General features: G+C 46.7%; 1 protein-coding gene across 1 annotated transcript; it reads right to left on the minus strand.

The window, feature by feature from the left end:
* Positions 1–12,059, minus strand: LYZL4 (lysozyme like 4). Its single transcript, XM_032264211.1, has 4 exons — positions 11,844–12,059; positions 11,581–11,733; positions 6,980–7,058; positions 1–254 (listed from the first exon to the last, which is right to left on the minus strand). The coding sequence occupies exons 1-4, from the start codon at positions 11,980–11,982 to the stop codon at positions 23–25; spliced, it is 603 nt and encodes a 200-aa protein (XP_032120102.1). The 5' UTR covers positions 11,983–12,059; the 3' UTR covers positions 1–22.
* Positions 12,060–14,262: the final 2,203 nt, after the last annotated feature.

Below are 14,262 nucleotides of genomic sequence, written 5' to 3' on the forward strand. Positions count from 1 at the left end.
CCCAGTTGAGACTGAGTTTGGTTTATTCTGCATCCTGCATCCCCGGATGAAGCAAACTTTTGTCCTTTTCCATCTGGAGCTGCCGAGTGGCGAGACCATCAGCAGCGCTGACTGAAGCAGCAAGCAGAGAAGCACCTTCCTTCACAAGATGCAACCGGGGGTGCTGCGGGGGCCACGCAGGCGGCCACAGCCTGCAACCGTCCAGCCACCGCGCCAGAGTGTCAGAGTACTGGCAGTACCGGGACCAGCTGGGCCTGCGGAGAGAAGTGAACAGGGCGGGCTCCTCAAGGTCAGCACTCAGGGTCTCCGGGGCTTCACGGCCTCACTCAGGCCATTTGCACCTGCCCAGCCTGTGGAGCCTTTGAGTTTCCCACCCCTGCTGTGGGCACGATTCTGAAGGCTTTTGTGCATCTCCAGTCCCGTCTCCATCATATCCTAGCATGAATGCTGGCGCTTCCTCCATCCTAGTGCCCACATCAGCCCACACCTCATTCCCTAAACTCCACATGGTGAGATGAGGAGGTTGAACCGTGAACCAGGAAATCCTCCCACAACGCTGCTAGGGAAGTATCATCTGCTTCTCTGAAGTGAGCTTCACAGAAGTTCCGTGACTTTCCCGGAGTCACATGATGAGTCTTTGGCAGACCCTGGGCCTTTGTCCCCTGGGCCAGGGGTCCTTTCACCTTTCCATGTATCCACTTCACTCTTCAGCTTCCAAATTCCTCATAGCTCTTTAGCCCACCTAAGTCAGCTGCACTGTTTCTCTAGCCTGTTCTCAAGGTGCCTGCAAAAGTGATTCCCTTGTTCTGGGTCCCCATGCCAACACCCAGACTTCAGGTTCTCCAGTCCCTATCCCCAGAGTGGGGCGCCACCCAGGCCAGCTGTAAGCCATTAGAGATCCTGTTTGATCATCCCATCTCTCAGGCAGGTCTCCATGGGTCTTCCAGGGTCAGAGGTCCCACAGTAGAAGGCAGGGCTGTGGACCGCTGGCCCCTCGTAGCTACAGAGTGGCAGGGAAACCCCAAGGCTTTGCACAGCCCCCGGCAGACACTGCAGGAGGGACTCCGTGAGGACACGTGGGGTCTTGGTCTCCTCCCTTCCTGTCTTTCCCAACCCCACAGAGCTGGCCAACTGAGCTTTGGGGAACACGTGACTGCCTGTTAGCTTAGGAAGAGCTCACTTCACTGGGAACCTGAGCAAGTGAGAAGGCCTCGATCTGCCTGGCTTAGCTCTACTTAGTGCTGTACAGTAAAGATGATTTAGTTCATTAGGGCTTCCTCTGGAGAATCAGCCAAGCTTCCACATTAACTGGAAACTCAGACCATATATGAAAGGCATTTTGAACACTCCAAAGACAATTACCATTAATACAGGGACTTTCACTTTAAAACTGCAATCTATTAAATTAGTGGTGAAAATGGGTTAATGAGTAAGTAGCATTGAAATAAATGACTGGCCACGTAAAAAATATAAACCTGGGTCCCTGCACCTCACTCTTTATGCCAAAATAAAATCCAAGGAGGCCAAAATTTTAAGCATTAAAACCATAAAATCATATTCTGTTTTCAACTGATTTGACAAAAAACAGAGGGCTTCATTTGTGCGTGTGTCAGCACTGCCGTAGCACGATTCTGGAGCACAAAAGGCCTTCCTAAGGAAGAGATTTCACGTAAATCCAGAAGCCGCAAAAGAAAACCAAGGGATTTGAGTCTGTGAACCTGTGAAACTCTTGCAGGATAGAAATACCACAAAATCAAAATACAAATAGCAAACCTAAAAAAAATAGTTCAGACAAATAAAATGAATAAAGGCCTAATAAGCCTAATTTATGAAGGACACATGAAATACCCACATGAAGAAAAAGCCATGACCAGCCCAATAAAAAATGGACTAAGAATATAAGTAAACAGTTCACAGAAAAACAGCCAATAAACACTTGAAAACATGTTCGACTTTCTTTGTAATTTAAACACGCAAAGCAAAACAGAATGGTATTATTTTATACACCTCAGTTTCCCAAGACTACACAGGATTTTAACACCCCAGGCTGGTGAGCTGAGGGGAAACAGGCCCCTTCGTCCGGTGTGTGGAGGGGCCTCTTCTCCAAATGGCAACTTAGCGACTGGTCCCTCCAACATCTAAATGAACCAAACAGTCTCAAAAAACCCCTATTCAGGGACTTCTCTAAGGACACAATGGAAAGAACATAAAAGTTCTAAAAGCAAGATGCTTACGACAGAATTTTGAAACAGCAACAGCAGCCACAAAAATGGAACGAACTAAATTTTCATCATTAGAGAACTGGCAGATGAATTACCTGCGACCTCTACAGTGCGGGGCAGTAGAGAACTGGCAGATGAATTACCTGCGACCTCTACAGAGCGGGGCAGTAGAGAACTGGCAGATGAATTACCTGCGACCTCTACAGAGCGGGGCAGTAGAGAACTGGCAGATGAATTGCCTGCGACCTCTACAGAGCGGGGCAGTAGAGAACTGGCAGATGAATTGCCTGCGACCTCTACAGTGCGGGGCAGTAGCGGCTGTTACAGCGACGGCAGAGACCTTTCAGTGGTGACGATGCCAAGATTCATGAGTCTATTAATAAGTGAAAAAAGCACAGTGCAGCTCAGTGTGGACGCTGGGATTCCACGTGTGTTTAAAAATATCTGCAGTCTGTGTGCACATTGCTCTCTGATTTCTGAGAATATTAACCAGAGGAGACCTTGAGGAGGCTGCTGATAAGAGGGAAAAGGATTCTTTTTCTTTTTTTTTTTTTTATTTTTTTCGAGACAGAGTCTCGCTCTGTTGCCCAGGCTGGAGTGCAGTGGCGTGATCTCAGCTCACTGCAATCTCCACCTCCTGGGTTCAAGGATTCTCCCCCTCAGCCTCCCAAGTAGTTGGGACTACAGGTGCATGCCACCTTAAAGAAAATAAATTTAAAAAGAAAAATGAATGGTTTCTGGGTAGTGGGTCGTGGCCCCAAATGCAGCCTCAGTTTTTAACAAGCGCTCAGGGGCATCCATTATGTGCCAGGTGCAGAGCTGAGGCTAGCGAGATGAGGCGGGAAAACAATCTCTGACTGAATTGATTAGGTTGGCGCAAAAGTCGTTTGCCATTATTCTTAACGGCAAAAAGCACGATGACGTTTGCAAAAAAAACTAACAGTTCCAAAGTACCTTGAAGACACAGAAAAAACAAAACAAAAAAGGCAACAACAAAAAGTCTTGGCCTCTGAGACAGACGCACCCTCTGGGCCAGATCCTGGACAGTCTCTGCTGCCCACGGGGCCCATGATTTAGAGTCAGGAACACCACCTACGCTTCCACGAGTGAAATCTGTCCACCTGCAGGCCCGCCCTTTCCTCCCCCACCACCCCACACTGACTCTGCTCAGAAACTCTGAGGGTGGACTCGCTGGAGTACTGGACAACTGCCTTCGGTTGCCTTCGACATGGCTAGAGCATAGATGTTCTGTGTCACCCAACCCCATCTCTCTGAGTAGCCTGGAGTGACCTGCAGCTTGGAATAGCTCACACTGCTGTGGCCATGAGTAAGTTATTCTATTTCTCTATGCCTTGGTTTTCTCATTTTCAAAATGAAGCTAAGCATGCTCACTGCAGAGGGGCTTGTGAGGATTCGCTGATGCTGTGCATATAAATGCAATCAGTCAAGAAATTGCAGCCCTTATAGGATTTCCTCTATTGTAAGATATCTTCTGAGATTCGTCAATGATTTATTAACAACTTTGAGGGGATAATACATTGATTACAAAACAAAGCCTAATTTCAGAAATATTAAGATCTGAAAAACTGTGCCATCTGGAACTTAGGAAATATGACACTGTTTCTAGATCTAGCCAGAGATTATAGTGTCCAGAATCTACCAGGCAGGAAATTGCAAAATGTGGGTCAGAGGGAGAAAAGGTAGGGAAGAAGGAAGCTCGCGGTGGTGCAGGGTTCACTGGGTGGTGTAGGGCTGTCACCATAAACAGCGCGGACAGAGACGGCAGCAGCGTGTGCTGGAAATGGAAGGTTTTTATGCATTAATCTACCCCCGGATGAACGTCGGAGAAAAGAGTCTGTCCATAACCCAAGTAACAGTGAACAGAGACAAGAAAAAGTCACACAGCCTTTCTATTCAGCAAATACTGAACACGGGTGACTCTGTCCTTATTCTAGGAAAGGTAAAGAGGGTGCTAACATGGCACCTACGAGGGAATGTCACAAAAAGAAAAGGAGGCATCATAATAAAATTTCTCTTTTGTTGTTGTTAGACTAGCATGTATTGAAAAAAGCAACATTAACAGAGCACATAGCTTTCAAAAAAGACTAAAGACTAACAAATACAAGTCCATGCCCATATTTTAAACTAGTGTAATTTTTTCTACATTGAATAAATGTTGTTTTGTATGCTGGACATTGCAGTGTTGTTTATTTCCACCTCATCGTGCAAATGCGCCAATTTTGTCATTAAGAAGCCTTTTTTAGGTTATGTTCACTTTGACCCTCCTACCAAATTAAGGGGGAAAAAACAAAACACAAAAATAAGAAATCCCAGTAAAAGATCCCCTCAGATTTCATAAACTACAAGCTAAAGCTGCTAGTCAATAAAGAAATGGAAGAATTTTCAGAATTGTATAATACAAAAATTCCTGTAATTTAGGCAGATGTTTTCCTTACCGACGACAAATCTTACAACACAATGTGAAGTTACGCTCCTCAGATATTTGTAGCAAAACCGTTTTTTTGTACAAAAACAAAAGCAAGGGACCGTGAAGAAAACAGCATATGTTCCTCACTGCCTGTGAGCATACAAATCTTTTAGCAATTTACAAGGGTAACTATGAGAGCCTCACATTCTTCCGTACCCCACGTAGTCCGCCTCTCCGTTTGTAGGATTTGTAAACCAAAGTCACATCTCACTAGCAGAGGTCTTATCTAACTCCCGCTCTCTCCAACTAACCCTAATAATTTTCTCTCATTTTCCTGAGCATCCTCCAGGAACAGCATTGCAAGTGGGTTGTAAAAATAGAAGAGGAAAAAAGAAAGGAAGTTTTACAAGGGTGTTGTTGGTTAATTACCACCAGTAGTGTGGTTTCGTTGGTAGCAGGTGGTTCGTGTTGAACGGCCCCCGGGAGCTTGGTGAGCAGCTCTCCCTCTGTGCTTTCAGGGTGGCTGTCAACGGAGCTGGGACTTACACTCACGTTGTCAACAGCAGTGCTGCCTGGGAGACGCAGCTCTGGCTCATTATTCTCGCTGCCGTGGACACCATGGAGAGTAGGGACATACACGGGTGAGCCGGCCCGAGGGTAGAAGGAGGCGGCTGGTCTGCTATGATAACTGCCTACATCGACATGACGAGCCTTATCCAAGGTGATGAAACCTACATTTGCACTGGCCTCACAGACACAGAAGGAGCCGTCATCTTTCATCAGCAGGTCAACACCACACACATCCAACCCTGGCGCTAGACACCTGCCTAGCTGGCTGCCTCTCTTTCCACTCAGAGAGCACCACTTACTCAGCAGCTGCTTTGCAGTCTCTCATCTGCTGAACAACGTAACAAGGTGCCAACCTCACACCCCCCGCCCGTCCATGAGACTCCTCAGTGCACGTCTGGAACAGGTATGGCGCTTCATGGTGAATAAGATGGCGCAGATCAGCTACTCAGGAGGCTGAGGCAGGAGGATCACTTGAGCCCAGGAGTTCCAGGCTACAGTGAGCTGTGATCGCGCCACTGCACTCCAGCCAGAGTGACACAGCAACACCCCGTTTCTTTTTCTTATTTTTTTGAGATGTCTCTTTAAACAAAAGATAAAAAGGCAACCCACAGAATGAAAGATAGTTGTAATACATATACACAACAAAAAAACTTTATCCAGAATATATAAATATCTCCTACAGATTAATAAGAAAAAGACAGCACAATAGAAAAATTGACAAAAGATTTGAAGAGGCGCTTCACCCAAGGGCATATACAAATGGCCAATAAACACTTGAACCTCATCAGGGAAATGCAAAGTAAACCCTAATGCAGGACCACAACACAGTCACGAGAACACACTGGAAGTCACCAAGCGTGGTTGAGAACCTGAACCAGCCGAAAAGCACAAATCCTGAGGGCGGCGTACGTGGATAGAAATCTCTTTAGAAAACTGTTTGACACAATATGCCAAATCTGAAAATATACTTATCCTATAACTAGCAATTTTATTCCTCAGTAAAAACAATACAAATCCATTCACATTTTCACCAAAAGATAAGTATAGACTGTCCTCCCAAAGTTCTGGATTACAGGCATGGGCCACCACACCCTGCCAGTCATTCACCTTTAAATCACAAAAGCTTTGTGATTGGTGAAGGTGCAGTAAATCTACACTTTAAACTCCTTGTAGAAATATAAACAAATATGGGCCTGCTGGATTTCACATGCATCAAGAACACTGAAGGTATTCAAAAACCTTGTAGGAACGTATAGGAAAAAAACAATCAGAGATTATCATAATAAGCACAGATTTAGTTTGAAGATGCTCATCGTAGCATTCTACGTGACCCTAAACAAGATGTGGGGGGGATGTACAGTTCAAGGCAATTTCTCTGATGATGATTTCCTTCCCTCTGTGGCCTTGCCACTGTGGAGCTCAATGGCCTGCTACTCACCGTGGTGAGTCAGAGCCTTTTAGTTTAGGACTGCAGACGTGCAACAGCCAAGATCTGGCCAAGATTCAGATTAGAGATAACAAGTGAAAGTCGTCAATACAGGCTGCATACAAGTGTGTGACTGGCCGGGCATGGTGGCTCACGCCTGTAATTTCAGCACTTGGGAGGCTGAAATGGGCAGATCACCTGAGGTCGGGAGTTCAAGACCAGCCTGACCAACGTGGACAAACCCCGTTTCTACAAATAAATAAATAAATAAAAATTAAAATTTTAAAAATAAATAAATAAAAATTTAAAAGGGGGAAAAAATGTATGACTTACCATGCTCCCATCCCTTTTTTTCCTTTTACAATGGTCTTGGCGCATTCAATTGTCTTCTCTAAATTAGGATTCAGTAAAGCTGTGGAGAAAATAAAACGGAAGATAACATGCCTGCAGGTGACGGCGGAGTTAGAGTGACATCGGGAAGGCACAGGGTGTTCACATCAGAGGCTTCCAGCGAATTCCAAGGATAAATCTATCCTTAGATTTTTAATTAGACAACCCTAAGGAGGTAGCAGGAAGTAGTCCAGATCCACTGATTTTTTTTTACCTTGTAATTCTTATAAATGTTTTCCCATTAAAATATATATGTATGTTTATTTTCCATGACGGAAAATATGTACGCCAGATCCATTGATTTTTTTAACTTATAATTCTTTTTTTTTCTTTTTTCAAAGAAAGAAAGAAAGAAAGTGAAGGAGAGGAAGAAAGAGAGAGAGGAAGAGGGAGAGAGAACGGGGGTGTTGCTTTATTGCCCGGGCTAGAATGCCGTCTAAAAATGGGTATGCCTATAATTGTGCTTAATAATAGAGACATGAAAAAAAAATAAGGGAAGAAAATAACAAACAAGCAGCCAACCAATATTTCACTGAAACCTGTAAATAGATGTGATGTGGTACTGATAGGAATGTATATTTTGTGTATTTAAAGTGGAGAATTCTATAAATGTTAATTAAGTTTACTTGTTCCAGATCTGAGTTCAAATCCTGGATATCGATGTTAATTTTCTGTCCCATTGATCTGTCTAATATTGATGTTGAAGTCTCCCACTATTATTGTGTGGGAGTCTAAGTCTCTTTATAAATCTTATATATCTGGGTACTTCTGTATTGGGTGCATATATTTTTAGGATCTTTAGCTCTTCTTGTTACATTGATCCTTTTATCATTATGTAATATCCTTCTTTGCTTCTTTTGATCTTTGTTGCTTTAAAGCAACTCCTGCTTTCTATTTATTTATTTTAGCTCTCCATTTGGTTGGTAAATCTTTCTCCATCCCTTTGTTTTGAGTCTTTGTGTATCCTTGCATGTGAGATGGGTCTGGATGCAGCATACCGATGGGTTTTGGCTTTTTTTGCCTGTCTGTGTCTTTGGATTGGGGGATTTAGTCGATTTAAATTTAGAATTAATAATAATATATGTGAGTTTAATACTGCCATTTAATGTTAGCTGGCTGTTTTGCCCATTAGTTGATGTAAATTATTGATTATGCTGATGCTCTTTACTTTTTGGTATTTTTTAGAAAGGCTGATACTGGTTGTTCCTTTCTATGTGTAGTGGTTCTTTCAGAAGCTCTTGTAAAGCAGGCCTGGTGGTGATGAAATCTCTGAGTGCTTGCTTGTTCACAAAAGATTTTATTTTTCCTTCGCTTATGAAGCTTAGTTTGGCTGGATGTAAAATTCTGGGTTGAAAGTTCTTTTCTTTAAGGATGTTGAATATTGGCTCCCACTCTCTTCTGGCTTGTAGGGTTTCTGCTGAGAGATCTGCTGTGAGTCTGATGGGCTTCCCTTTATGGGCAACCTGACCTTTCTCTCTGGCTGCCCTCAGTATTTTCTCTTTCATTTCAACCCTGGTGAATCTGGCGATTATGTGCCTTGAGGTTGGTCTTCTTGAGGAATATTTTTGTGGTGTTCTCTGTATTACCTGGAGTTGAATATTGTCCTGCCTTGCTAGGTTGGGGAAGTTTTCCTGAATAATATCCTGAAGCGTATTTTCCAGCTTGGATCAATTCTCTTCGTCACATTCAGGTACACCTATCAAGTGTAGATTAGGTCTTTTCACATAGTCCCATATTTCTTGGAGACTTTGCTCATTCCTTTTTTCTCCCATCTTGTCTTCTCGTTTTATTTCATTAAGTTGGTCTTCAACCTCCAATATCTTTTCTTCTGCTTGATCAATTCGGCTGTTAAAACTTGTGCATACTTCACGAAGTTCTCGTGTTGTGTTTTTCAGCTCCATTAATTCACTTATATTCCTCTCTAAATTGTGTATTCTTGTTAACATTTCGTCAAACCTTTTTTCAAAGTTCTTAGTTTCTTTGCATTGGGTTAGAACAAGTTCTTTTAATTCACAGAAGTTTCTTATCACCCACCTTTTGAAGCCTGCTTCTGTTAATGGAACACACTCGTTCTCCATCAGGCCTTGTTCCGTTGCTGATGAGAAACTATGATCCCCTGTAGAGGGAGAGGAGCTCTGATTTTGGGTATTCTCAGCCTTTTTAGGCTGGTTTCTTCCCTTCTTCATAGATCCATCCATCTGTAGTCTTTAATTACCGTCTTTATAGTTGGGTCTCTGAGTGGACGTCCAACTTGCTGATGCCCAGCGCTCAAATCTGAGCAACCCACTGCACCAGCCAAAACAGCGGCGTTATGATTGATGGTGCTTTTCTGACTCTGCACCAAGAACCGCCGCACCAAGGCAGCGGCAAAACCACCTCGCCGGCCACAAGTGTCACGCTGGCAACCCGTGGGGCTCCTCCGCTGGGAATCTCCTGATGCGTGAGCAACAAAAATTCATCTGAAAGTGTGGCATCCTCTTGTTCTCTGTGCTTTCACTGGGAGCTACAATCCCGAGCTGCTAGTGATCAGCCATCTTGGATCTCTCTCCTTAACTTATAATTCTTATAAAATTTTTTCATTAAAATATATATGAATATTGACTCTTCTGCCCTAGGCAACATAAGCAGCAATGGAGACAGAATCAAAAACACAATAAACTCATCCCTGCCCACGTGGTGCCTCCAAATGAGTGAAATCATAGGCAATTAAACTAATGGGGATACCTGCAATGATGGGGGAATGCCATGATGGGGGAATACCCAATGATAGGGGAAGGAGCATTTAGTAGGAGCACCTGATTCAGACTAGAAGGGTCAGGGAGGAGTTACGGGGCAAGTGACTTCTAAAGGAGCAGGTGAAGAAAGGAGATGGAGGGAGTCACAAGAGGAAGGTCGTCCCGGGCGCAGGGAACAGCACGTGAGGTGGCCCAGAGGAGCACCTGAGGAACCAACATGTCCACATTCACCATTCCATTCTGTCCTTGGAATGTGGAATCCAAGCCCTCTCACTTGGGACTACTGCAATACTCCCCTTGATGACATTCATATCAGCTTTCCTTAATCTAGTCTCATCACTTTTCCTTAAAACATCACTTCACTGCTCGTAAAACATCACCCCAAACTGCTCGTAAAACAGCCCCCCAGATCCCTGACTACGTTCAATCCCTGACGTGCCTTTCTGCTTCTAATCCTCACTTCCATAGCCTTCCTCTTCCACCCTGACATTCGATGCATGTCAAGGGCAGGAGACAAAGACAGTGTCCACCCTGAAGGTGGGTGCTCTCCCCACGAGACCCACAGCTTAGGGATCATAGAGGAGGGAGCCCTAAGGGGCCTGCTCACAGTTCTAAGGCCATAGCCTCAAGGTAATCCAGGCCTGCATCACGGAGCTTCTTGGCCACTGTGCAGCGCCCCAGGGTGTAACCAGGAACCACCAGTCAGCCAAGGAGGGAGAGAACCACGCATGCCTTCATCTTCTCCAGGCTCCTGGCAGCTGGGCAGCCATGGCCAGGTGAGTGGATGGAGTCACAGGGACACTGGTCCTCGGAAGGGAAAGAAGGGCACTGTGGGGTGCAGGGGGAGCACAGCTCAGCATCTCACCTGGTACACCAGGACACTTCTTCCCACCCTAATCCTCGGCTTCATGTCACTGCAAATCTGGGACACCTGAGACTCCGCCCCTTCGCCGCCTCACCCATCAGTGCGGAGGGAGGTTTGCTCGTCAGGGAGGATTCGGTTCTGAGGCAAAGGCCCAGCTGAGCATCCTCCGGGTTTAGGCCAAACTCAGGAGCCACACTGCTTAGGTTTCCCTTCCAGCACTACCACCCCCAGCTGTGTGGTCTTGGGCATATACTTACCCTCTCTGGGCCTCAGTTTTTCCATTTATAGAATGGGGATAACAGTACCCACCTCATGGGTATTTAATTAGATTGATTAGATGAATTAATTAGATGATTACCTACAAAGGGCTTAAAAGAGTACCTGGCAGTTAACAAGCACAGAGTGGCAACTGTGTAAGGCCTGGCACTTATTGGGTGCTCAGTCAATGCTCACAGAATGAGTGAACCCTGGCAACCACCTCTCCTTGGTCACAGGTACTTGGGACCACCTAAGAGCAGTGGGCAAGCTCCCCTTGGGATGCCCGGCTCCCGGCTCCTCGCAGTAACCAGTTCCGCCTTTCACAGTGGCAGCATCTGCCCCTGAACAAAGGGAGTGGTGGCCGCGTGGGCGAAATCAGGCCAGCTGGAGCCCTCTGCTCTGACGCCTGCAGCCTCCTCTCCAAGCCGCGGCGCCTTCTCTGCCCATCTGGACCGGGGTCTCCGTCACGCTTTCCTAGGTCAGCCTGCCTGGCACACTGCAGCCTGATCTCACTGCGTCCCCAGGAGTGGAATGCTCAGCTTCCCAGGGCCCCGCCCTGGATATGGCTCCTGCCACAGCCCCTCCTCTGTAAATTTTGTAAACTCTGGTGGTCGTTGGGAAGGCAGGCCTCGGACACAGCACCACAGCCTCCAGTGGCCTCGAATGGAATGAAAAGAGGGACTTACCAGAGCATGACATGTGGCAGCGGTTCCTGCCACGGTCGCCGCACCACTCACTGCCACGAATCTGAAAGAGGCCGAAGCCAGTGTAGCCATCACGCGTGTTCTCGTAGATGGCTGTGGGGTTGAACTTGCTCTCGAAGTAGGCCAGGCACACCCCTAAGGTGGAACAGAAGGTGTGCGGTTCTGAGGACAGCTGGAGTTGGGGAAGCCTGGCCAGGGAAGGGAGGGCAAGAAGGTGCGAGGAGGGAGCTGAGGGGCCTGCTCACAGTTCTCAAGGCTGTAGCCCTCGAAGTAATCCAGGCCTCCATCGTGGAGCTTCTTGGCCACTGTGCAGCGCCCCAGGATGTAAGCACCAGTTGGAACCACCAGGCAGCCAAGGAGGGAGAGAACCATGCATGCCTTCATCTTCTCCAGGCTCCTGGCAGCTGGGCGGCTGTGGCCAGGTGAGTGGGCGGAGTCACAAGGACACTGGTCCTCGGAAGGGAAAGAAGGGCACTGTGCGGGGGTGGGGGGCACAGCTCAGCGTCTCACCTGGTATACCAGGACACTTCTTCCCATCCTAATCCTCGGCTTCGTGTCACTGCAAATCTGGGACACCTGAGACTCCGCCCCTTTGCCACCTCTTGACCTCCTATTTTCGAAGGAAACTGCACACTTGAAGGCCCCCTCCCCAACCCCAACTCTTTCCATCCAGCAAAACCCATTGGCTCCTTCTGGGTTCGTATCTCTCATTTCACTCTGATATTAGGTATAGATGCTCAAGACCTTTCTTTCCTTTGTTGTAAAAGTAGACTCCAGTGATTAAATACATCTTGTAAAACAGAAAAGAGAAAAAAAAAGCATCATGGCCCCAGCACTCCAGCAGAACCTCTGCTGAACCGTGGGACTGTGTCCATGACTGTCTCGTGTGTCTTATTCCCAGTTGTATTCTTGTCCTTTACACAGTCTTGTCCCCAGGTTTTCTACAAACCAAACTCCACTGAGTTTTTCCCTTGCTGTCTGCGCAAGAAGGCAAGCCCAGACCTGCCACTCAGTGACAACAGACAAGTCACTTAGCCTCTCAGTGCCTCTGCTTCCTTGTCTTTAAAAGTGGGTCACTGGGGGGAGAGCATCAGAGAATGGACTCTTGAATTTAGGCCTCTCCATGCCACCTCAGGGGGCTGCCACGCCCTAAACCCACCTCCTCCTCACTGCAAGCTGAGTCACAGCCCAGTCTTCTCACCTCCAACCCTCCCGGCCAACCCATGCAGGTGGTATTTTCCACCATGACTGAGGAATGTCCCCAGAGCAGGTACAAGATGTCACTTGGAGAACACTACTAGTCCCCTGTTCTCACCGCAGTAAGCCCTCCATGATCTGGCTTACCCCACCCACCCTTTATGGGACAAATCTATTCCGTCAAGATGTCACTCCCTCTCTGGGCGCCTCGCACCTCCCACTCCATTCCCCCGGCACCCGTGCTCCTGCAAAATCCACCTGGTACCCTCACACACGTTTCCTCCCAATGCCCAGGGCCCTACCATGCCTTTCCTCATTCAAATGTCACTCCATCTTGAGGCCTCACCCCAGGTGCCAGCCTCATGCATCCTGATGGACCCTCCATGAAAGTTCCATTTTCCTCTGAGCCCTTATTGATCTCAGAGTCTCTTTCATGACACCCTGCAGGTGACTGTCCTGTTTTGTGTTCTGTCCCATTGCTCAGACTAGAATATGCAGTTGGAAATTGGAACTCATCCTCCTCCTGGAAAACCCCAGGACCCCAGCACTCCATCGTTATCGATCAGCTGGACAGTTCGTGGCCCCTTCTGCTTGCCACCTGCCTGTCCTGACTGTATACACCCCCAGGGGTTCTCAGCCTTGGCACTTGGGCTGGAATACGCTTTGTTCTGGGAACATCCTGGACATTGGAACTGTTTAGGAGTACCCTTGGCCTCTAGATGTCAGTAGCTCTGCCCCCAATTTATGTCAGACAAAAATGTTCCTAAGGGACAAAACTGCCCCCTGTTGAGAAATGTCTAACTTGAGCAAAAGTTAGAAATAAGTATATTCATGAATTAGAAGAATCACACTTTCAAACGTTTGTTCAAACCCTCAAGCTGTATGGTCAGTTGCAGACATGACCATTACACCAAATACAGCATCTAGGAGGACCTTGCGTTTCGGAACTCAGATTTGGAAATCAGATTGCCTGGGTCCAAGTCCCAGCCTCCCCATCAGCATCCGAAAAGAGATCTCAGACAAATCGCCGAACCTCTTGAGTCCTAGGTTTCCTGCTGTAAGGCACAGATTACAACAGTACTTCGTCATTCCTCGGTTTCCTGCCCTACAGCACAGATTAGAACAGTACTTCGTCATTCCTCGGTTTCCTGCTCCATAGCACAGATTAGAACAGTACTTCGTCATTCCTCGGTTTCCTGCTGTATAGCACAGATTACAACAGTACTTCATCATTCCTCGGTTTCCTCCTCTACAGCACAGATTAGAACAGTACTTCATCATTCCTCGGTTTCCTCCTCTACAGCACAGATTAGAACAGTACTTCGTCATTCCTCGGTTTCCTGCTCCATAGCACAGATTAGAACAGTACTTCGTCAGCCCTCGGTTTCCTGCTCTACAGCATAGATTAGAACAGTACTTCGTCATTCCTCGGTTTCCTGCTCCATAGCACAGATTAGAACAGTACTT

Source organism: Sapajus apella, unplaced genomic scaffold, assembly GCF_009761245.1.
Source record: "Sapajus apella isolate SASKATOON/1434 unplaced genomic scaffold, GSC_monkey_1.0 scaffold143, whole genome shotgun sequence".
Classification (NCBI taxonomy): domain Eukaryota; kingdom Metazoa; phylum Chordata; class Mammalia; order Primates; family Cebidae; genus Sapajus; species Sapajus apella.

Bases quoted from the DNA above. Each gene is read 5' to 3' on its own strand.
- LYZL4 (XM_032264211.1), bottom strand. From the start codon at position 11,982: ATGAAGGCATGCATGGTTCTCTCCCTCCTTGGCTGCCTGGTGGTTCCA. The intron at 7,059-11,580 runs GTAAGTCCCTCT...TTTTCTCCACAG, and splicing joins CTGCCACATGTCATGCTCTG to CTTTACTGAATCCTAATTTA. The intron at 255-6,979 runs GTAAGTCATACA...TTCTCTCCGCAG, and splicing joins AAAAAAGGGATGGGAGCATG to GCCCAGCTGGTCCCGGTACT.